The sequence below is a fragment of the Meleagris gallopavo genome, chromosome 1, assembly GCF_000146605.3.
Source record: "Meleagris gallopavo isolate NT-WF06-2002-E0010 breed Aviagen turkey brand Nicholas breeding stock chromosome 1, Turkey_5.1, whole genome shotgun sequence".
Taxonomy (NCBI): domain Eukaryota; kingdom Metazoa; phylum Chordata; class Aves; order Galliformes; family Phasianidae; genus Meleagris; species Meleagris gallopavo.
Window position 1 is genome coordinate 47288680 of NC_015011.2, and position 24490 is coordinate 47313169.

A 24490-nucleotide genomic window follows, 5' to 3' on the forward strand; every position below is an offset into this window, starting at 1 on the left:
TCTGCCCAGATGCTCTCCCGGGCCAAGCCGGCTGTGGGAAGCACCCCGCCGCAGGGAGACAGACGGAGGAAGAAAGGGAAGAAGGTGCCACAGCTGGAGGAGCTGCTGGCCGGGAGGGACTTCACCGGCGCCATCGCCTTGTTGGAGGTAACGGAAGCGGGCCGGGGCCTGCTGCTTCCCTGGGAACCGAGAGCGGCTTCACCCAGCGGCATCCGCAGCCGTCAGACTGCCCGCGGTATTAATGGGCATGGTGTTGCTTTACTGGTGTTTATAAACTGTGCGTGACTGCTGACAGCGGTCTCACATTCGCTCTTCCTTCCGAAGTTTCAGCGGCACGCGGGTGAGCAACAGGAGGATGCTGACCTCTGGATCGGATACTCTGCCTTCCATCTGGGTGACTACAAGAGAGCTCTGGAGGTGAGATGGGGAACTGGGGCTCTGCCAGAGGGATGGCAACAGCGGGAAAGTGTTCTGTGGTAGGGAACGCTTCTGCCAGCCAGTCCAATTATAGACGTGATAATGACAACATCATTAAGGTTGGAAAAGACCACTAAGATCACCACGTCCTCAGTGCCACATCCATACGGTTCTGGAACACCTCCAGGGATGGTGACTCCACCACCTCCCTGGGCAGCCTGTGCCACTGCAGCACTGCTCTTCCTGAGAAGTTTTTCCATTCCATTCTTGCAGTTAACTTTCCACAGTTTCAGATTTTCAGTTTTTCAGATTTCATTATGGTTTAGTCTTCATTGTATTCCTAATACATAATATGCATGCTTTTTGACCCTCTTTAGAGGTTGATGACCCTGACCATTTAATGTACTTTATTATTTTTCTGTGTGTTCTCTTATATAATTCCATGCAATAAGACGTTCTCCAAATGTTTTAAGTCACTAAGAAGCACACTGATTATTCAAGTATGCCTAAGTTATCAATATTTGCACCATACAGTGCTGTTGTGTCACTTTTTCGTGCTGTGTCACTTTTTTTGTATGACTTCATATGTAAGTCTTTCTCTTGTGTCCATTTATGTCTCCTGTGAAACTCAGTTTGTTGCCAATCAGTTTATTGCCAGTGTCACTGGATTTCTTTTCTCAGTTGTGCTAACATATTCTACTGTAGAAATCTGAACCACAAACTACTTTGCTGTGTACTTCCGAGGGATGGAATCATTGTGCACTCCTGATCAAAGAGTAATGTGGAGACTTGTTTGGTGATATTCACAAGGCTGCGGATAAGCAAGTGAAGATTTGGAAAAACTCAGTCTGCCTAAGTAGTGTTTTTTCCATTGCTGCATTCCTACTGATGTGAATTGCAGGATCCTTAGAATGCTGTATTACACCATTTAAGGCTTATTAGTTTCAGTCAATGTCATCTGGGGGGAGAACTACATCACAACTTGCTGTGAAGTGCAGTTGTAATCTGAGAAAACATTTCAGTCTTTTAACTTGCCTACTCTGGGAGAAATTATCTTTTTTTAAAAAAATATATACAAGGTCTACTCTGAAAGTAATGCCTCCCATTTTATTATGTTGGCCCACAATGTTAGAGTCAGATGGAGGTGGTATGGCAGTAGAGATTGAACCTTCCTGCCACTCTTCCATTAGATTTTGTCACTGTGGGACGGATGGCAGCATAGAGGTAGTTTAACAAAATAATGTCTGACATGGAAGTTCTTATGAAGAAAAGACGTGTCACTGAATTCCTCTATGCAGAAAAAAATGGCACCTATTGACATTTATTGATGCTTGCTGAACATTTATGAAGATCAAACAGTGGATGTGAGCACAGCAAGGCAGTGGGTGGTGCAGCAGTGGCAGCCGTGACATGAAAGACAGGACATGTTCCAGATGACCACACACAAATCTCACACCACAAAATGAAGAGCATCTCGATCAGCTCATCCAGGTGAATCAGCGGATCACAACCAGGGAACTGTGTATGGAGCTGCATATCAACTTCAGTGTGTTGGAAACAAAGGTGGCAATGTTGGAATAGCAGACAGTTTCTTCCAGATGGGTTCCATGAATGCTTGCACAGGAAGAGAAAAAACACCACATACATGTTTGTCAGGACCTATTGAACCAATACGAGGCTGTTGGTGACAGTTTCCTGGATCACATCACTACTGGTGATGAGACATGGTGTCACCACTATAACACTGTGAGTCAGAGTCAAAACAGTCCATGGAGTGGTGACGTGAATTCCCCATCAAACAACAAGTTCCAAGATGCAGCCCTCAGCAGGTAAAGTGATATGCACTGTCTTTTGGGATAGGAAAGAGATGATCGTCCTAAATTTCCTGGAGCTTGAACAAACCATGAACTCTGAATGCTACATTGCAATGCTGACTAAGCTGAAGGCTTGTACTTAGAATCAGGTCAGAGAGGAAGACAACCTTCCTCTTGCAACACAGTGATGCTAGGTCCCATACCAGTTTGAAGACCAGGGAGCACTGTCGTGGTTTTGTGATTTTCGTAATTGATATTCTACATCATAACATCATGTAGTGTGCTGGGAGTTAAAGAGTTAATGCTGCAGTTCCACAGATTGTCAGTAGTTCTGGGAACCTAATCCCAGAAGAGAAGAATGAACTACAGCTCCCAGAAGACTTCGTTATTCTGTTTCAATTTTGTGTTCAGAGGGAAAGATAAAACTGCCTGGGAGTCATGGGGCTGTCTCTTTCTGCTTATCTCTGCAGTGTGCTCCCTCACTGTCTCACCTACAGCATTAGAGTAAGGCACAAAAATGATGTGAAATAGAAACAGAATTTCTCAGGCCTCCAAGTAAGTTCAAAAGACATATTCCCCTTGCCTAAAAATTAAACAGCCGTCTGTTGGGGGAAGTTAGAGCTGTTTGGTGTCATCAGCTTGACAATACACATCACACAAAGTGGAGAACAGCGGTTTAGAACATTGTGGTAACTTAATATTCACATTTAGAGTTGTGTCATTTAAAGATTATGAATGTAACCATCAGTAGCTTCACTAAGTTTATGTCTGGATGTCAAGGTGTTAATAAGGAGTGAAAGTTTAAAAAGAAGAAAAAATGTTTGTATAAAACAAATAATAGGATTAATTATGAAATAAGTTCTGCTCTTTGGAATGTCCAGTAGGTGCTTATATGGCCAGAGTAGGTTTTCAGAGTTTCAGTAAAAGAATAACAGTGTTGTTTTTATAGATATTAGATTTTGTCAGTTGCATTCAGTTCACCACTAGATGATGCTGTTACGCTGTTGATTCAGGCTTTTAAAATCTACAACCCAATCTGTTTTTCTGTCGTTCTGCTCTGGTAAGGGAAAAAAAAAAAAAAGAAACAACCGCCAACCATGTATAGACACCTTTTAAAGTGAGAGATCACAGTTTTCCACTTTAAGACTGATTTTTGGCAGAGTAATGAATCCTGATATCTTTGTTGCTCTGGTAGCATGTGGGAAATGAGCCTGTGTATCTTAGCCTAGTTTCTTTTGGGTCAGAACACTGTGTTTGTAATTCCAAACATTGTAGTGATCAAGGGAAAGCATTGACTATACTATGTAAATTGAATTCCCTTTCAGTTATCAGCTCCAAGGATGAAGTGCATGCAGCATTTATCTTCACTGCTGTGACACTTACAGAAGTGTTGTTGGTGTATTCTCAAGGACAAATTCTAGATTCTCTATAATCTCTAGATCTCTTTGGAATGTGCTGAGACCATGATAAATGAAATACTGTGGGTAGAAAATTCTCCAGAATTATACAGGGTGACATTACACAAAATCTAAATGACCCGCAGTCCTAAGTGCCTGCAAGTGGCAATGTATCTGTTGTCTCTGTCACTATATTCCTAATTTGTGGTTGGTATTCTTTATACCTGATAAAATTCTGCTGTTTAGTAATCCTTTCATTTATGATGAGATCTTCATGTTGAGTTAGGCATGCTGGCTGCATGCCACCTCTTGGAGAGTCTTGGGAATTGAGGTGATGTAGCCATCATCATCCACAAGGAGAGGTGGGGAAAAAGTGAAAATCAGATAGACCCGCAACTCCAAGAGTGTCTTTAGGAGAATTACAGCAATATAATCAGCACATTCAAGTTCTCTTACTGTAGACATACCAACAGTCTCTAGGCAGAGCTCTACCCTGACTAGATTCACACTTCTTAGTAGGTAGATGCCTTTCTCAAAGGATATACCACCGACACTGGTCTGGGATCATCACTGCTGCTGTGTACTAATTTACAAGTGGCACCGCTCTGAAACCTTCCAGCAGTCACAGTGGCAGTCCCTGAGGGCTTCCTACTCGCTTATAAATCAATTTCTATTAACAGTAGGCAGATAAGCGTCTTCTTGGCACTGTATGGCAACTGGGACTCCCCAAGTTGATGGAAGGATCTAATTAGTTTTGTGGAGATTTCATCCTTTTTTACCAACTTCTACCCCCCCACACCTATCTGTCCGCCATCACTCACCACCCAGGGATTCTGGCAGGCTCTCCTGCCTGCTGCCTTCCTTTCAGCAGAGAATCAGGAACTGCTTTACCTCTTGGATAAGGGTGAAGACCTCCTACCTACCCTGATCTGCCTGAATAGTGAAGTGTGAAAGGAACAGAGCTATACCAGGGTAATGGTTTGTGCATGAGCAATATTTAGTCTTGAGAGTATGAGAATATATGAATGCTCCAGCTTCTGACAGCCGAAGCTAGAAAGAAAAATATGGAATTTTGGCTCTCAGTTTTCTGTGCTTCTTTGTCATGACTGTAGTCAGGAATCAAGTATCTCCACGCTTCCTTTGAACACTTGTGAGGCAGCCCTATATGTTTGGCCCCTTTGGCATCTTTGCAGAACCTTTGTTTATGAGCGTGGAGAATTTTGACAAGTAATGAGGTCAGCAGGATTCTATTCAGTGCCCTCAGTGTTGTCGGTAGGTGCAGTCAGTAGGTGTCCGTAGCCTTAGGCAATGAACCTATCAGCCTGCTTCTTTGGAAAGCTGTATGTATGCCTTTAAATAGGATGAGAGGTGGAGGAGAGTGAAAAAGCATGAAGCTGTCAAACCCTTGGTTAGCAAAAGTATGCCACTGGATGGCTATTGGGAAGATTTGTATTTTGTTTTTGGGTTTTTTTTTGTTTTTTGTGGGTTTGTTGCATGTTTTGTTTGGTTTTGGGTGAAGAAGGGGAAAAGCTCCTGTGAAAAGTCTTTGAGAGACTGTAATGCTGAATGCCATTTCAGCATTACATAATGAGTGAAGGGGCAACAGCCCCACTTAGCTTGAGCTCATGGCTCAGAACTATGTGGTAGGACGGGCTAACAGTCCTTATTTTTATTTACTGTGTATCCACAGATTCGCATTAGTAATGCTACAGCACTCCTTATTTATTGCATGTCTTGAATGGCCAAGCCAGAACATGACTTGTGTTTATGCACTTTGTCCTTTCTAATTAATCTGCCTGAAGCCATAGCCGAAAGAGACCTTTGGGTGCACTTAATTTGAATGAATTTTTAAGGATTCCAGATGGTCCCAAAAAAGAGCAGTAGCCTGTCTCAGAGCTCCATCACAGGCCTGTGTCAAGACTGAACTGGCCTCAGTAGGGAACGTCAGCCTATATGTAAATGTTTTCTTTGTTGCTGGTGGTTGCTTGTTGTTTTTTGTTGTTGTTTTTTAATCAATCAAGTTATTATTTTTTAAAAGGGCAGTTTTTGAGGACAGTTAGTCACTAGAATACTAGCAAGACTGGGCTGGCTTTCAAAAGCACACATTACCAATAGCTTCTGTGGTTGAGAGTGCAATTTGCTTTCATGTGGCAGGAGAAAAAGTTATTTTTACTAGCAACTGTAAACTTTGTTGTTGTCAGCATGTGTCTGTTCTTGGAATTTGCTGCCCTTTGGACATAGTTTCTCTAGTGATTGATACCTATATCTGTGCCTTTCCCCAATGGGAAGAAGACCTCCATGCACAGTGGTGCAATGTGGTAAATTCACCAGGAAGGGAGAAATTCCAATTAATACGGTTGGAGGAAGAAGACTGAGTTGGCAATGGGGTATGTTGAGAGAGATGAGAGGCTTCTGGTGGTTGAGAATTATAGGGATAGTGTTCATTGAGCAAGTCCTATGAGAAATTTGAATAAGCTGGCCTGCTTTTTGCCTTATGCTGGAGGTTGGACATGGGATGGGGAGGAGGAATGCAAGAAGGGGGCACCTTCACTGGGAAGATCCTTCTGAGTAATTTAATAGAGCCTCAAAGGGGGAAAAAATGGCATTGAGGGATCTCCTCCATGCATGTGTTTTAATTAGCTAATGTTGTGCAGAGCAAAGATGTACATCTTCAAGAAAATTGCTGTTGAATATAGCTGCAGAGTTTCTTGCTTCATTAAAAGAACAGATTGAAAGTTTTGTCTGTTGGGTTTTACTTTTTTCCCCTCACAAATAACAAGAGATAGAATACTTTATGTATTATTATTATTAAGGGTTATGTAATGAATGTGGAAGTGTGCAAAATATCAGAATGTGGTGCTCAGTGGCTTTTTATAGCTGTTGGGTGTAAATCTTAACATGAGAAACAGTGAAGTTAGGCACAATTTAGTAATATTTGCTATAGTTCTATTTTTGTGTATACGGCAGACTTGAACATGACCAAGACTGACTTCTGGGCTTGTATTTTAATACAGCGGTCTCAAAACATTTGTAAGAGTTGTAAGAGTGATGATGAACTTGGCAATAATTGGGTGAGCTAAATAATTTGTATGCTATTAAAAGAAGGAAAAAAAAACCACCACAAAAACACTTCTTTTCCAGGAGTATGAGGCCTTGACCAAACAACCATCTTGCAGTCCTGATGTTTGGGTGAACCTTGCGTGTACCTACTTCTTTCTGGGAATGTATACACAAGCTGAACAAGCAGCCTTGAAAGGTGAGATGTATGTCTTTGATTGATGAAATGAACTGTTTGTTGACTTGAACACCTAAAATGATTTCCAGAAAAAGTATAAAAAGTATATGGTGCTTTTTTTTCAGAGTAATAAAGGATACTTTTGAACAAAGAGGGTTATTTCTTTTTTTCTCTCTTCTTTTTTTTTCTTTTTTTTCCTTCTTCTTTTCATTCAGGGCAAAATTTATAATGTTATTTGCTCCCTAAAAATACTTTAGGCAGGTGGAACAGCTGCATCTAGAAAATAATTTCTCTTACTCATTTCTAAATACAAAACCTAGCATATGCTGATCAGCAGCAAAAAATTTACTGTTCTTTTGGCTGACTACATATCTCTGAGCCATTGCAGATGAAGCTAATGAGGATAGTGAGATAATCAATAAATAACATGAGAGAATTCAGCAGTTTGAGTGACTTAGTAGATGGTCTTACTGCCTTTTTAGTTAGACGTTAGGGATCTGGTTATGAGGTGTGCACTTTGCTGCACCACATTATTAAGTTTCCATGTTAATTTGAACATGCATGGAATCTAATTTAAAGAAAAAGAATGGAAGTTAGATTCCAAGGCACTTTTTTACGGCCTAAAAATGTTTCTTCAGTTTGATTTTGTTACCCATCACTTTCTGTTTATCTTAGTGACTTATACTGTTTCTCATCACTATGTATCTCAGTGCTTTCTAAGTACAATTAATAGCAGTGGTGTTCTCAGTCAGCTTTTGACTCTCACTTTTTTAGGATAAGACTCTTACGGAGTCTTTTTTGTTTGTTTGTTTCATTCTTTATTTCTTTAATCCTAGGCTGAAAATAGGAAAGGGAAAAAATTACTGTGCATTTTCTGCTACTGTGTTAGAACATCTCCAAAGAGAACAGTTTTGCAGTATTTTTTAGAGATAATTAGATTCTGGTAACCCTTTAAAATTCCCTGAACAATCATACTGAACTTGATTCCCACAACTAAAAATGTTTTGTTTCCAACTACAAAAGGTTTCCTGCAGAAATGTGTATTCCATATTCTTGATTAGTGATCCATATTGTTCAAGAAGTGTGTAAAATTCCAGTATTCACAGGTGATAATGTCATCCTTAAAGTACTATAAGCTTGAGTTTAGTTTTACAATCTAGGACATGAACTTGAAATCTAAAAATAATTGGGCAATAGATCTGAGGTGTCACTATATCTAAACCACAGAGGAAGCAAGTGGCTGCATCCTGTACCAGTTGGAGACTGCTTGTTGTCATCAGCTTCACATAGGGTAAATTACAGTTATCCATCCTAGAGATGACAGATACACAGCTGGGCATGCATCTTTAGAGCTGTGAGCTGAAACTGAGGGAAGGTTAATTCTTTCTTGCTCCCCAGATCATTTCTTGGTAGCATGGCAAGGGGTAGGGTAGGTGGTGTGGTGAACAGTGCTCAAGTGCCAGAAAAAAAAGGCAGGAACATTAGGAAAGGAGTGCATGACATTGGGAATGTAGCTGAGGGACGAAACAGAAAATCGCTAAGCAGTAATGTTACTTCCTGATCTTTATGTAATTGTGCAAGTAAGGCAGCATGCCTGATTTTATACTGAGATGCTAGGCCTTTGTTGTGAATATTGTAATACTGATGATTCCTAGCTGCTTAAGCTTGGTGGGGAGGCAGTCACAGCTGAAGATTTGTAACACTTGGGAGCTTTCAGTAGAGAAAGGAGAAGTGTCGTAGATTCTTCTTTCCACATCCATCATTTTGGCCTTTCCTACCCTGAAGTTGAATATCTTATTTTCACTCAAAGTGTATCCTCTTTTGGTTTATTTTAGTGTCTTTCAATAGCATCAGTGACAATTTTTCTCAGTACATTAATAGAGGAACCTACAGCATCTTATGATTTCTTCCGTAGTTTTGCAGAGATCCGGAAGCAGCAAAATACTTCATTGAGCTGTAAGCACAACAGGGTGAAGTCTGTAAAATGCCACCATTTATCCACTACCTTTAACTCTGCTGTAAGAGTGATAGACACCATTAGTGTTGGGCTGCTTACCATTGCTATTTTGGGAATACACTGCCAGACTTTTTTGCATACTGTTTGATGTTTATTGATTATTGCTGCAGTTGTCATGCCCTTGAAAGCAGCATAGCACTAAAACAAATGAAGGAGAAATAATTTATTTTCATTTATAATTCTAAATTCCTATGCAGAGACTCCAATGCCATGAAAGGGAATGTGAATGTCAGCTAGCTTTCTGGAATAGCTTGTCTGCACAAAATATAAATATCTGGAAATTAAATAGAAGTTCCTTCTTGTCGTTTACTGTTGCCATTGCTTAAGAAAATTGTTAACTGAGGAAAAAATATGAGGAATGTTTAAAAATCAGGAAATGAGAGTTAAAGGCCATGAGGTAAGTATTGCATTTCATAAAAGATCGCTTGCATTCTATTCTGGAGCAAGACTTTATTTTTTAATAGATGCTTGTCATTACTTAAATAAAACTTAATTGGATATTCTCTCAGGAAATAATACATCTGTGCATCAAAGTCATATAAAACAGATTTACTACAAACATAACCTATGAAGTGGAACAAAAAGTTAGTAGAGGAGAATCCTTTTTTTGAAGGTTCTTCATGATAGATGTACTTTATCTCCTCTAGGCTTTCTGCCAAATTCCTTTTAGATATTTCTGGCCACTTTTTACTGCTGTCCTCTTATAGAATCATAAAATCACAAGGTTGGAAAGGACTTACAAGATCATCTAGTCCAACTGTCCTCCCATTACCACTGCTACCACAAGCTACTAAACCATATCTCGTAGCTCCTCATCCAGATGCCTCTTGAACGCTGCCAGGGATGGCAACTCCACCACCTCCCTGGGCAGCCATTCCAGTGCCTGACCACTCTCCGAGAGAAAAAGTTTTTCCTTATGTCTAATCTAAGCCTCCTCTGGTACAACTTGTGGCCATTTTTTCGGGTCCTGTTTGTTGCCTGGGAGAAGAGGCCAAACCCCTCCTCATCACAATCTCCTTTCAGGAAGTTGTAGAGTGCAGTGAGGTCTCCCCTGAGCCTCCTCTTCTCCAGACTGAACGATTCCAGCTCCCTCAGCCACTCCTCATAAGATCTGTGCTCCAGACCCCTCACCAGTTTCGCTGCCCTTCTCTGGACACACTCCAGGGCCTCAATGTCTTTCTTGTGGTGATGGGGCCCAAAACTGGACACAGTACTTGAGGTGTGGCCTCATCAGTGCTGAGTACAGGGGGATGATTACCTCTCTGCTCCTGCTGGCCACGCTATTTCTAATGCAGGCCAGGATGGCATTGGCCCTTTTGGCCACCTGGGGATGTTATAGTTCCTGAACCTGCAGTGAAAGTAGCACTACTTAAGTCAGCAACTGTTGTTCCATAGTCATCCCATATGACATTCCATAGTCATCAACATATATTTTCCTTAGTGTATATCATCCCATCTTGCTTTGTAAGAATGCAGCCAAGTTTTCCTCTTGACTTAATACATAATAATACATGTATTATTTTTTCATTATAAAACCAAGTAGTCTTATGTTGCGTTCCCAATACTGTGCCTTCAAGAAATAAATGACAAGGACCAGAAACTGAACCTGCCGCATTTGCACAGAAATGCTGGCAACTAAACCTGGTGTTCAGAAGCCTATACAGTGCTCTCAGAAGCCTTTGGCTAGCACTGCATTAAGAAAAATACAAGAACCAACAGTATTCTAAACCACAAAATACATGCCAGCAAATATGATTTGCACATAAGTGAGGCTGCAAAAAAAAAAAACAAAAAAAAAACAGTCTTTTTATTTTAAATGTGGAGATTTACAATTAAGTGTAAGCTTCATGCACAGATAGGGTTGTATTAACTTGTCATTAGAGGTTTTTTTCCTTCTATTTTTTGCTGGGCAGCGCTTTATAATTAAATTGCTTCTTCACAGCACTTCGTGTGTCAGCTCAGAATGTGGTTTAACTGAACAGATACTTCTCATTTCAGCCTATGCAGGAAGGAGCAATATTGCACAAAAGCAAAACAGAGATGAATTAATAAGAATGGTGGCATTTTCCAAACCAGTTTTGCTTATTCATGCACAAATGCCAGGTGTCAGATAGTTGTCGCCAATGAAAATGTGCAGTTACAAGAGAGCATGGAAACATTGCTGGATTTTCTTTTCCCTTAGGCTGCATCTTTCCCAACATGCAAAATTATTGGCTGTCTTCTTGTACTGTATTTCTTGAGAACAGAAGTTCATTTTCATTGCATTTTAGCTGTTGTTTTTAAAACAGCTTGGTTTGAACTTTCAAAGCGCACACAAGAAAGTATCAAATTATAGATCTTTAAAAACTACTAGCTGTATTTTGGTTTGGTGGTGCTTGGTTGCTTTTGTTTGGTTTGTGTGCTGTTTTTTTTTTTATTTGCTTTTTAAAGTATAGTAGAATCCACATAACAGAAATAACTGTTTTGCTTCAGTCATCTTCAAGTTACTGTGCTCAGGCATGCCTGAAATGAAACGCATGTGTACTGCAAGGAACCGAACACAGTTGTACTGACTTTTAAGTATAAGAGAAAATAAAAGTATTTGAGGAAAGTGAAAATTTCAGTGAATTACCTCTGCAGGTTTTGTGCGAGAAAATTCTCAACAGTTGAGCTATTTAAGTGTGTATAAGTATGAACCTCAGTGTTGGACTCTGTTTTTTCCTGACATTTTTCCCTTACTGTTGCACTTTCCCTCCACCAAAGAGACTGTGGTTCTGAGGCACAGAGGGCTTCATTCAGCTGTGTTCAGGTGAGCAGGGTGTTGTTTCTCAGGGACAGCATAATAGGGTTTTCTTTGGTCATATTTTCCGTGTTACCTGAATGAAGCCTTCTCATCCCTGTTCCACACTTACCGCCTCCCAGCTCTGGCAGTTTCATATGTATTTATACCTGTCAGCATGTGAAGTGCTCTATAGATCCATGTCAACTATGACTATAGTCCCTGAAACATCAGCACTGATAATTACAAAAATTCTAGCTTAGAGATGTTGTTGCATTTCTTAGGTGGAAAGAGATATGTCCAGTCCGACTATCTCAGTGATTTCTTCAGTACAAGGCCAATACTAGACACAGGAGCAGGGTCCAGTTTATCGCAGTGCAGCACTATCATTGTGATCCCTACATTTCTAAATGCTAATACAGATAGACAAATAAAACACAAAAGAAAGCAGTCTTCTTGAAAAAGTAGGACAGGAAAAGAAACTTGTGCTTTCTTGTGGTGTTGATAGCTCAGTGACAATGACATTTGATAATGGAGAGTAGTAAAAGAGCAAGTCTAGCGTTTCTCAAAAGATGGTTCTTTGATGATGAGGCACTTTCACCCCTTCCTGCCCCAGTGATTAACAGCAGCTTTATTTAATATTTATTATTTGATTGTATCTGGAAATTAATCTGACTTTGTTCATAGGTCTCTCAAAAAATGAATTCAGCACTGGGAAAAAACAAACTGCTGTTATTGAATGTTTCCATGGTTTTGCTTATAATGTCGACAGGACTACACTTTTTTTGTTGTTTTTGACCTTCCTCTACCTTGCCTGACATCATGTAAAAAGGCTGTATTTTAAAGAATATAAGATGGATTCTATTAGGTAATACTGTATCTTACGAAGTGGGAGGTTTTTTCCTATTCCATATGTCTAAGCAAACCATCAGAACTTGGGTTTCATCTTTTGCCTGGTTTTAGGCGTAGAATAATGTGGACTAACCCTCCAGCTCTTGCCAACGAGTGAATAACAATTTCAATGTCAGATCAAATGCCAGATTTGTGAGTGCAGCACTAGCATCATTGGTTGACCAGTGAAACAATAATTGCTCAGTTTAGGTTCTTGAGGGAATACTGCTTGCAAGTCACTTACAGAGGAATTAATGCTAAAGCTACTAAAAAAAAATACAAAATCTATGCAAAAAAAAGAACGTTGGTGTCTTTGTTTGCTGGACTGTGGTTATACAATATGTTATTTTCAGTGTAAATCCCACAAATTTTCCTGCTTGTATTTCTGGAGTCTTTGATGACCAAATGTTTTGAATTGCAAAGAGTGGTTGCGGTTGGTTAAAGTTTTGCATGAAAGCACATGTGGGGTCCATGTGCAACCTTTGTAAACTTTGATACAGGAAGCTATCAATTAATGCTAAGGTGTGTGCAGAGCTAACCATGGCATCACTGCAGGCAGCACATCGAAGAACTTGCTTTAAGTCAAAGTACTCCAGCTTTCTAATTCAGTGGATGAAATAGTCTCTGGAACATACTGCGATGTCAATAATAATGCTACTGCTGCTTACACAATATTGATTGCAGATCAGAAAAGCTTTCCTTTCATTTATTAGGCCAATGAGAATTCCCTAATAGATCCTAGACTGAAGACCATGTAGCTTTGTAACTACTTGATCCTTGGATAATAATACTTGGCAAGATATTTTGGTTTTGTGAGAACTCTTGTACCACCTTTTCCTTTTGGTACTGCTCTATACTAGAAAGTCTTTAGAGAGAAAATTTGCTGTCTTTTTTTTTCTAGACACAGTTGGAGAGAGTACATAGAGTTTTACAGTGCCCTTCTGATGACAGTGGCCTGGTTCGTTTCTGGCATTATTATGAATTACAGTTTCCTTATTATAAGAGTAGAGAAAAAGTAAGTAGTATGGAAATCTGTCCCTAAATTGCCGTTTAAAATAAATCTAATTTATTGCTAGAAATTTCCATCTTTGAGAGGGAAGAGAAAGAGGTTTTGGTGGTTTAAGCTCTCTTTCATGGCTTAGGATGTCAGAAGAATTGTAGTGTTGTGTTACAGGCCACTGCTTTGCTAACTCTGCATTTTCTTGGCCCTGTAAACACAGTAAGTAATTCTGTTCTTTGTAAAAATTCCATGTAAATCCTGGGTTGCCAGCTGGTTGGTCTGAGCAAAAATGAGAGTGCTCATTAGCTGAGTAGGCTGAAGAAAACACAGGAAACAAGGAAAGGCTTTTTGGAAGATTGCTCCCAGAAGAAGTTAATAGCTTGTTGACTAAGAACCGTCGTCAATCTCAGTGAACAGCAAGGCTTCTGTAGTCACTTAAATCTCTGCAGTTAACAGTTTGTACAATATGAAATGTGTTAAATGCAATTCCTAACCCTGTTAGAGCCAGAAGTTTTGAGGAGTTCGGTGGCTTCAGAAAGCCACTCTTCTCTCTTCAGTCTTAGTTTGAATCTTATCTGCTCTGAGTACAGGAGTACATTAATGTACATCTGAGTACATTAATGTGCCTTTTGTTCCTCTGGACTGAAGAAATATTAGAACTATGTATGATATCATCACATAAACAAATGGTAGCAGCACTGGAATTTGCAGTATACTGAAAGTTGACAAGATTCCTAGAAATATGAATCACAATTTATTTCAAATATTACACATTGTAGAAAGAACCTTGATTATGAGCTTGTCTGTTGCTGCTTTTTTTAATTCTGTGAGAGATGTGCTGCGTGGCATCAGAAAGAAACACTTTAACCAGAAGGACCAGCAGAGAAATGGCAGTGCAGTTATTCACAGTTTTAAGACTCATGGAAGGAAGAGGCCAATTAAAAAGAATTTTCAGCAGGGATTTCAAAAGAAACAGACAGGGAATGAAGATGGGAAGCAGGAAGGCTTTAAAACCAATTAAAATTGCTAAAGTGAAGTACAGTGAAGAACTGTATTTGGGCTAGTTAATGAAAAAATTCATGTGTATGCATGTCTGTTGAGAAAGTTAAAATAAAAACTAGATGTCCTGAATTGTTCTTTGCAGAAATACTTACTGAATTTTCCTTTCAGCACCTAAGAGTCGTCTTCAGAACCGTTTACTCTTTCACCTGGCACATAAGGTACAATGTCTTTTCTTCACTCGTGCTTTGCTTTGTTTTCTTTTCAATTTGGTAATTTGTAATGTGTTCTGGCAATCTGGGCAAATAATTAAAATGTCTGTGGTGGAAGGAGAACAAAGATTTTCTGCAACCACTCTCCTATAATAAAATGTGGTGGAGAAAGCAAGTGTGAAAACCGGATCTTGGAATAGATGCCCTCAGCAAGTATCTACAAAAAGCCTTACCAACCAGCTTCATGCAAGTCATACAGTAAGAACATGGTGGTATATTTTATCATGAAGAACCTGAGATTTTGAACAGAATCAGAAATGCGTACACCATTGTTTTCTTTTTCTTTGAAGTTATCAAAGTTTCCTAATTTGCAGCTGTACTATACTTAGCAGTTTGACCAAGAAGGTTCATAAGGTATTTCTCATCCTCATAAGTCATTCACTGTCCAAAAAGTAATCATGTTTATGGCATGAGACTTAATTAAATTTCAGCAACAGTTAAATGACTGTTTCAGTTACCACACGCAGCTGTCTTCCCTTCCATTTGCTTTTGTACCATCCTTCCTGTATGACCCAGCCAGTATTGTGCTACTGGAGAGACTGAGTTTTGGGCAAAATAAAATACAAGTCCTGCATGTTAGCTTTGATGCTAGATTCACTTCTTTACATTTCTGTTGTTCAGAAGAGTAATCTTAAAATGTTTCTACACGGGTACTTAAAAGATGTCCATGATAAAAAGCACTGGAATAACTGATTTGAATAAAATGATTGCTGGATAGCCTCAACTTTACTACTTATACAAGTATAAGATGATTGTTGAACTCTGTTGCTTTTTTATACCCTAATGCGTTTGTTACGTGCTTAACAGCAATGCTTTTTAGAATCAGTGCTTTAACAGGAATTTTGAAGGAACGATGAAAGAGAATTTGCTAATGTTGTAAAGAAGGATTGTGAAAGTTAGTGCTTGAGTGTTAGCAGGACTTCCATTTTTCTGCTATCCATGAGAAATAAGATTTCATTTGTTAACAAAAAAAAATCTGCCAAATTGAATAGTAAATTAAATTCTGTGTTGCAGAATTATATTTGTGAAATAACTTAACTGATTAATTAAGCTCTCTTATCCAGCAAAACACACAATGTGTAATTATGTCTAAATCACAACTTAAAGGAAAATTCATGCTTAGTTTTATCTGTTTACAACTGGTCTGTTTCTTAATGTTTGGCTTTCTCCTCTGTTCAAATTAACTTTGAAGTAACATCCAGATGTTAAAAATGAATCACTTGCTGCTTGCCAGCATATTAACTTAAAATGTGTTTCTCATTGAACTCTTCTGAGAATGTCTCACTTTCTGTTCTAGTTCAATGATGAGAAGAAACTGATGAGCTCTCACCAAAATCTGCAAGACATTACAGAGGATCAGCTTAGCTTGGCATCTATCCACTACATGCGGTCCCACTACCAAGAAGCTATTGATATCTACAAATGCATTCTTCTTGAAAATCGGTGGGCATTTCTACTCTAAACCTTACTTTGCTGTCTCTGATATTGTTGTAATTGAATTACAATTCTGATGATCAATCTGGTGAGCCCTGCTTTTGATCACTGATTTCTGCTTCACCTGTTACCCTTTGTAAGAAGTGACTCAGCTCTTAGTGGTTGTGTAGAAAGCTCTTTGCATTTCTTTAAGTATTATGTTTTTTCTATCATACTCTACTTCTTAGTTCATAATTTAAAAAGGAACAAAATGAATTCTTAAGCCGCTGGAAAAACAGTTTGATAAAATAGAAATTGCAACCCCATAATACGTAGCTGTCTTTTGGCACTGTCTCCTCTTGAGTGCTTCAGAGAAAGCTGAGTGTCCTTCATAATGTACATATGTAATTTAATGCTCAGGAAAGAGTTCTTGAAATTCTAAATCTGTAGAAGCAATCATGCAAAGCTAAGCGAGTAAGCTTTGTAACAATTATCTTTTTACTTACTGCTACCACAAAGATCCGTCTTATTTCTGTGCCCAGTTCTTCTGTTTTATAGCTTGCAGTAGCCTGTTTTGTTTTCTAAAAAAAATTGTATTTCTAAGATAATAAGATCTGTTGAAATGTTTTCAAAGTTTTCAGTGCATTTAAATGTTTTCACACGCGTTGCACAGAAAATCTATTCTGCCAGGACAAAAGTTCTTATTTTCAGTGGATTTCCTTAGCATAAATTACCACATTTTTAAAGATTTGCAAACCAACGATTTTGTCAGTAATTTTGTTGGAATAGCTGCCATTGAAAAAAACTTGTTCATGTCTGTTAATGAATCTGTGCAACTTATATCACAAACCAGAGATATAAAGATACCTAACAAGTAATTAGAAATCCCAAATTTGATGTGTTTGTTGAAGATATAGGGCTTCATCACTGATTTTAATATTCTGTAATATAACTATCTGGTGGATTGAAATATTATCTTAAATGCTCTTTTCTTCCATTCTGTAGGGAGTACTTGGCTCTGAATGTGTATGTGGCTTTATGCTATTATAAACTGGATTACTATGATGTATCACAAGAAGTGCTAGCTGTTTATCTTCAGCAAGTTCCTGACAGCACCATTGCTCTGAACCTCAAGGCTTGTAACCATTTCCGACTATACAATGGAAAGGCTGCTGAGGTATCTATTTGACAGCCCTTCAGTTTGCTTTCATTTTAGTTCAAGACATCCCTTAGGCATTTCTTTTCCTTGTTATCTTTCTTAGCCAGTTAATCATGTAGATAATGGCCTAGTATCACATCATTGTGTCCTCTTAGGAGTTTAACCTACTTCAGTTACTCTAGTATTAAGCCATCTGTACACATGGGTGCACGCACAGTGGTTTTACTGTTTTCCTGGTCCACTTTTGACCTTTGTCTGTAGATTATTCTGTTTGTAAAAATCATCATATAAAAGTGGGAAGGCACAACCCTTCCAGTGACCCAGCACTGGTGGAGATGTTTCTGTCAATTTTGGGACAAATATGAACCTCCGTTAATGTCTGTGTGCTTTTTTGTGTGTTATTATTAAACTTTTTGAATATATTTAATTCCAGGCAGAACTCAAGAACTTGACGGACAGTGCCTCATCATCTTTTGAGTTTGGGAAGGAGCTCATTAAACATAATCTGGTAAGTAATGTGCTTCTTGAGTTTCATGGGGTCTGCAGTCGTTTGTAGAGCTTTTTTTTGAAGACTTATGAAAGGGAATATTTTGGGATCTGCAAACATCTGAATCTCGGCTGCCCTGTAAGTCCCATTCCAGAAAACTGGCCTGTATAATCAATGTACCATCAAGTTTGTTGCTGTTGTTTTTTTTTTACCCTGGCATTTTCTCTGACAGTTTGAGACTGTATCACGAAAATAATAATGTGGTTGCTTTTACACAAAAGGCATATCAAAATAATTCATAGCCTGTAAGAATACCCTAGCAAGATATTCTGTAAAGACTAGTCAACTAGGGTAGTATAGAAGCAAGCCAGAATGCATGACCTTGAACTGTCAACTCAATGTTGTCTACAATTGACTACGATGTCAGTGGAATTAAGATAACTCAGGAAAATGGTCTTTATCAAAACAGTACTTGACAAGCAGTGCATGGGGAAAAAGATTCCGACACTAGCCAAAGTATTTATGTATTGTGCAGTAGAAGAGTCACTGAGTACCTGTTAATGCTCCCTACAGTCGTATTACTTTGCTGAACAATTGTCAGTAGCTATTATTTATCAGGCAGTCGTTGATCACAAAACTTAACAGTGATTTCAGACTGGACTTTATAAGTTAAAATTCTTTATTTTGAATGTTGTTCTTTTTGCCAGGAGTCTATTGAGTCAGTATATTAGGTATTTATTTTTTTTTCTGGAGGAACTGTCATGTAACACTGAAGTATAAAGCATTGAATCCTTTATAGATCTAATTGCATTCTAAACAGTTGTATAATATTTATCCTATTTTTTTCTCAAATGCATAATCATAAGGAAACTAATTTTGTACTTGTTCTCACTTTTATTCTGGGCCATATTCTTTAAAACGTTTGGTATGTAATGTGTCACAGCTTTGAGCTGCTAAAGTCTGAGATCAGTCAATCTCTGCTGATGAATTATGTACTTAATGTTCTTTAGAATAAAGATTGTCATACATATAATTTTATTGTTATATTAAAGCAGGAATTACACTAAAGACAGTAGTGTTGACCTCTTCTAACTGTTAACATAGGAATTAAAGAGATCATAAGGAAGATTATAATATACAGTTATCAATATGCTGCTTTTATTTGCAGGTGGTGTTCCGAGGAGGAGAAGGGGCTTTGCAGGTGCTGCCTCCTCTGGTTGATGTTATTCCTGAGGCAAGACTGAATCTTGTGATTTACTATCTCCGGCAAGGTAAATATGCCTTCCTCTGGCTCTTTCATAGCTTCAGGGATGATTTTTATTTATCTGCTCTCAACTGATTACTCCCGAAAATGCTTTTTATTTTGCAGCAGCGTATAATATACTTCCTTTTCAGTATCTCTGAGAAATAGTGGTGTAAACAAATTCCCATAGCTTTTAGAGAAGGGCTGTAATTGTATGCCTTCAAATAAATCTATTTTCACAGAGAATTGGAGGTTCTTGGGTTTGTAGAGATAGCTAAACTGGTGAGATAGGAATTGGCTGTGACAATATTATAGGGACTGTGTCAAAAGTCCTTGCTAAAGTCAAGCGTGTGCTACTATTTCCTTATCCATACAAGCAGGCATCCATTGGGTCAGTCGGTATGCTGTGACATTGGTAACTCTGCATTTGCTGCTCCTAGCAAACATTGTGTCCACTATTATTGTAATCAATATTATTGAAAGCTACATGAGTATTGTTATCAATTACATTATTATTAACAACATTATTGAAGAAGAAATGTTTCAGATTGATCTCTGCTTATACAGAAGCAAAGCAAATCTGCATCACTTAAAAAACAGTCCATTTACTCATTTGCTGCCAAATTTGCAATAATTTCAGTCAGGTTCCATTCTTTGTTATTCAAATAACATGCATACTGACAAAGGAGTGCTATAGAGTTAGGACAAAAGTGTGCTTATGCTGTGTCTTCATTTAAAAATCTGCATAGTGCAGCAGCATCAGTTAAGAATGCTTCCAGTGACTCAAGCCATCTCTCTGAAACTTACAAGGTTTCTGATAAAGGCATGCTTTGAAGTGGAGAGACTGAAGCACAAATGTGCTTCCCATTTTCTTCTGTTTAAGGTAGTGAGCTTTAGGGTATTGGGCCAGGAATTCCAATCTTAATTTCCTATATTTATTAGGGAACTTCTTCAGAGCCCGAAGAGCAGAATTCTGTGTTGATGGTCCACACTGATAAGAAAGCAGGACTGCTGTAGTTTCTTTTTCTCCTCATGCCCTGCTGACAAACTTGAATGACGATCTTGTCTCTTGCTTTGTGCCAACACTGTTGAGCTAAGCTAGTCAAAGAAAAAAAACCAAAAAACTATTTCTAGTTTTTTTATAAAAAGTGATTACTTTTGTACAGTATGTACTGGCTTATTATGTGGCTGCTCTAGGGAATGGGTAGAAAAGCAGAGTTGTTGGTCAGGGATGAGTTGGAGCTTGAAATCTCCAATGCATATTGCCTTAAGTCACCCTGGAGTACTGTCACTGTGCTGTCTGGATGGTAGTACTGTCCAAAAGGAAGCTTTGTTTGATAAGGTTTATTCTTATAGGCAGCTGGTATAATGCTGTATTAACAACATTTTGTCACTTCAAAGGGCATCTTCATTAGGTTTAGGATATTTTCAGTTACTATTTCTCAAGAAGATCCAAAGTTGCCTATTGAATCCAAACTTTATATTTAAACTTCTATGCTAGTTGTGTTTTTGCTTGTTAGAAGTAGGATCAGGTAAGAGGTGCTGGACAGATTTTGAAATATTGATAAGAAAAAATGAAGTTTCTCTTCAGAAACATCTTACCTTATCCTGGATATGGAGTAAATAAATACGAAAAGAGATACAACAAGAAAGTAATGGATTTATTATCTTGACCTTGTACTGTTGGAAAGTCAGCCACTAGATTACGAACAAGGGACCGAGTCATCTCTACTAGGAAAACTGTAGTAATAAAGAAGCTATTACTCACACTATGTTTGTTATTCGAGTTCTAGAAAACCATCACCATTGTGATATAAATTCACAGTGATTTATAGACACCTTTCTCTTCCTGTCTAAATGCTTTATTTCTTCATCTGTGACTATAGGGGAATGTTGTAGAGAATGAGTGATTTGTTCTAATACAGCATGCCATGATTTGTCATGCATTCTAACATCTGGTATTTCAGATGATGTGCAGGAGGCTTATAACCTGATTAAAGACTTGGAACCTACAGCTCCACAGGTAATTGGAAAATGATGTCATGGTACATAGACAGGTTATAAATTAGTATGAATTCTGCCACATACAAAACTGGTATCCTGCAGATAGCTTGCTCCATTTCCACTCTTAAAACTCTCATGTTTTATCCTTTTATCAATGATAGATTTAGCAGTCATCCACAAAATATTATATGTACATACATGAGTACCTAGCATGTTTAGTACTATACTGCCCAGGGTCGATTGAAAATGCAACTCTTTGTGCAGATTTGATTCTAGGGAGCGGACCATTACTGTATAGATAAAAGCTTTCTTCCAACTGCAGCAGCTTGTCACTTCTCCCTCGGTGGTGGTTATTACCATCCCTCAAGATCTGCTAGCTCAGGCACTCATGTGGTTTGTCCTGAAGCCATCTCAATAAAAATGAGCTAGATTAGATTCAATGTGTTAAATAATAGGTCTGTTCTAATCCCATCTCACTTTGTCTGCCATGAGTGAAAACTGCAATATCCCTTGACTGCTACTGTCATTTTCTTTTGTGGCTGTTCCAGCATCTCTAGTCTCTGATTTATTCCTCTTTGCAGTTTAGTTTCCAAAGATCACATAACTGGGCATGAAAGAGACCTTTCATGAGTGTGTGTGAGGGATGGATGGAGGGAGGGGGGGAACATTAAAAACAGATCTGGTAATTCTGTGCTGAGGAGTGCCTCCTGCTGTTTCTTTTTGCTTTTTATTTCTTGCATTTTTCAGTATACTTAATACTTAAGCAGCTATATATGCCCTCCTTAAACAGTTTTATACTAGTATTGCTTCTTTGGCCCCTATTTTCTCCCTGCATTTTCCCCATATACAAGCTTAGTATGTATACCATGATGTCACCCACTTATACATTTTAAATTGAGAATCTTTATGGATTTTTTCTCCATTTTCTTACCCACACTCGGAAGGAACTCCTCATTAAGACTGCAAAACTATAGTTCTGTAGTTCACCTATAGTTCTTACAAAATTTCTTCTTTGTCATGGAGTCTATAGGATTTAATTTTGCATCTGTAAGAGTTGATGTACTGAAATGATTACTTAGCATTCTGGCTATTACTGTCAGATTGCTTCCTTACATTTTGTTCATCTGCGTACAGTCTTTTTTTCCCCTCCTTTCCTGTGTTTATATCTGAGGGATCTATCCAAGTTTGTCAGGAGAACCTACTACAGCACATTTATAGCTAGAACGCTGAATCATAAGATTTAAACAAGATAAATGAATCTGTTGCATGCTAAGAAAATTTTGCTCAGTGGAGAATAGAACTGCCTTTGGTAGAGATTACTCTGTTCCAGTTCCTAGTATCAGTAGAATAGCGTGAGCACAAATCTCTTGACATTTTTACCCTGATGAGAAACACTGCCTTTTGGAGCATGGATGGTGGTGGTGATGGTTAACCAGTGTGTGTACTAGAAGTTGGATCTTTGCATTAATAGAACAATATTGCACTTTTAGCCAGATGGTGGTACTATGTTATGGTATAACTTCTGGTGCATAATCTTTGAATATTAAGTCTTATCAGAAAACACTCTACCTCTTTGCAGCCCAAATATTTAGCAGAAGTGACTAGCTAACAAGTAGTATAGATTTTTTGGGGGTGACTTGGTGATGCTGTACTGAAACACTTGCTCTGGTAATAACCAGCTATCAGTTAAACTGGTTTGGGATAGAGTTAACTTTAGAAAGAAAAATATATGTGAGTACACTGTTCTGTCTCCTGAAATCTTCACGTTGCCTTTTTTGATCCTCTTTACTCTTTTTTTTCCAGGAGTATATCCTCAAAGGAGTAGTAAATGCAGCTCTTGGACAAGAAATGGATTCGGTGAGTTAAATCCATGAGGTTCTCCAGCTTCTTCAACAGTAGGATATGAACAGATCTGTAGGGACTGGAACGGAGTGAAAGTCATCTCGCATTTACATTGCAGGTTCTCTGAGTCTCTTCATATTACTCCATACAATTCTTAGTCTATAATGAATAAACTGCAAGTTTCTGTTACTAGTCCTGAAAATAAATCAAGCTAAATCTGACTTCCCTGTCATGCTTTCAAATTCTGTTTGCTTTTACAGTATTCCAGTGTATCTAGACCTATACAGTGGCATAGTTTATCTTTTCTGGTTTTACTTCAACCCCAGTTTGCCTGCATGTTGTTCTTCATTTCTCCCATCTGTTCCTCAAAAACATTTTCAGTTTGTATTGTAACAACTTATGCTGAATTTTTTTTTCCTCTCCTAGAGAGATCATCTGAAAATTGCTCAGCAGTTCTTCCAGTTGGTGGGTGAATCAGCCAGTGAATGTGGTACGTTTGAAACGCTCTTTCTCTATTATGTAATCCCTCTTATGATAGTATATGTTTGTATTTCATATCCTCATCTAAATGCTGACCATTAGCTTGACTAGTGCTAGGCATTTTGTTGCTATCATATGAAAGTTTAATTTATGGTTAAAAAAAATTAGAAGTTTAAATTAGAAGGCTCAATTTATTCCAAAACTTTGGCCAGAATTCAACGGGAAAAGAGGCTATACTTCAAACTGCCAGTCTTCACTTAGAGATTCAGCTTGTCTTATATTCATAATCCTCTTGGTAGAAACAGGACAGCAACATAACTAAATGTGTTGCTGAAACCTTTGTCACTTTTAAAAAATCTCATGGAAAAAAAAGCTGACAGAAAAGAGCACATAGTTCAGAGTAATTCCTCCTTTCAATGCAAAATAGTGTGGGTTTTGTATCCTCAAATGAAGGCTGCATGGAGGACAACAAACTGTAAGAGTTCAGCTAAGATAGCAGAAAGCATACACATGAAAATCAAATATGTGGGTTTTTTTAACAAATATTAGATGTTTTTAAAATGGATGAGTAAAGTGGAATGCCTTTTCTTAGAAGAGGTTGTAAACCTAAAATCATTTTTTAAACACGATAGGAAGAAGGTAATATACAGCATATTGTTCACACTTAATTTGCAGCAGGGCATTACAAAGTAGATGATGCCAGTGAATAAATGTTTCTAAGCAATACAGAAACCTTGTCCAAAATAAAGTAAATGTGTTTTCTTTATCAGTGAGTATCACAAACCTGTTTATGCTCAGATAATATGAAATGCATAGTACTGACCAGAGTAGATGGCAGCAGTGGCTGGCATATTAAAGAGGTTAGAGATTTTATATAGCTAGATAATTAAATAATAGTTCAAATTTTATTCTGCCCATGCTAGCCTGGTAAATGACATAGCATGAAACAGAAGAAAAATTTGGAATGACAACTTTTCTTCTTTCTTAGAAAGAGAGCACACAAGTGAACAGGTGATTCCTGACCAATACAGAGATTATTACATAGAACTTGATTTGAAATAT

The 24490-nt window shown here is 38.2% G+C and overlaps 1 protein-coding gene across 4 annotated transcripts in view; it reads left to right on the forward strand.

The window, feature by feature from the left end:
• The first annotated feature begins 6 nt into the window (after positions 1 to 6).
• Positions 7 to 24490, forward strand: part of TTC26 (tetratricopeptide repeat domain 26) — a 43834-nt gene continuing 19350 nt past the window's right edge. For 2 of the 4 annotated variants that reach the window (XM_003202337.3, XM_010710109.2), the window contains exons 1-11: positions 7 to 147; positions 325 to 417; positions 6770 to 6884; positions 14700 to 14749; positions 16098 to 16243; positions 17219 to 17390; positions 17806 to 17880; positions 19028 to 19130; positions 21070 to 21125; positions 22910 to 22963; positions 23375 to 23438. In XM_003202337.3, the coding sequence (XP_003202385.2) occupies positions 10 to 147; positions 325 to 417; positions 6770 to 6884; positions 14700 to 14749; positions 16098 to 16243; positions 17219 to 17390; positions 17806 to 17880; positions 19028 to 19130; positions 21070 to 21125; positions 22910 to 22963; positions 23375 to 23438 (1066 nt within the window). In that variant the 5' untranslated portion in view covers positions 7 to 9. Of the gene's footprint in view, positions 236 to 324; positions 418 to 6769; positions 6885 to 13430; positions 13545 to 14699; positions 14750 to 16097; positions 16244 to 17218; positions 17391 to 17805; positions 17881 to 19027; positions 19131 to 21069; positions 21126 to 22909; positions 22964 to 23374; positions 23439 to 24490 lie in introns of those variants that run through there. The other 2 variants (XM_019614400.2, XM_019614399.2) reach the window with 2 other exon arrangements.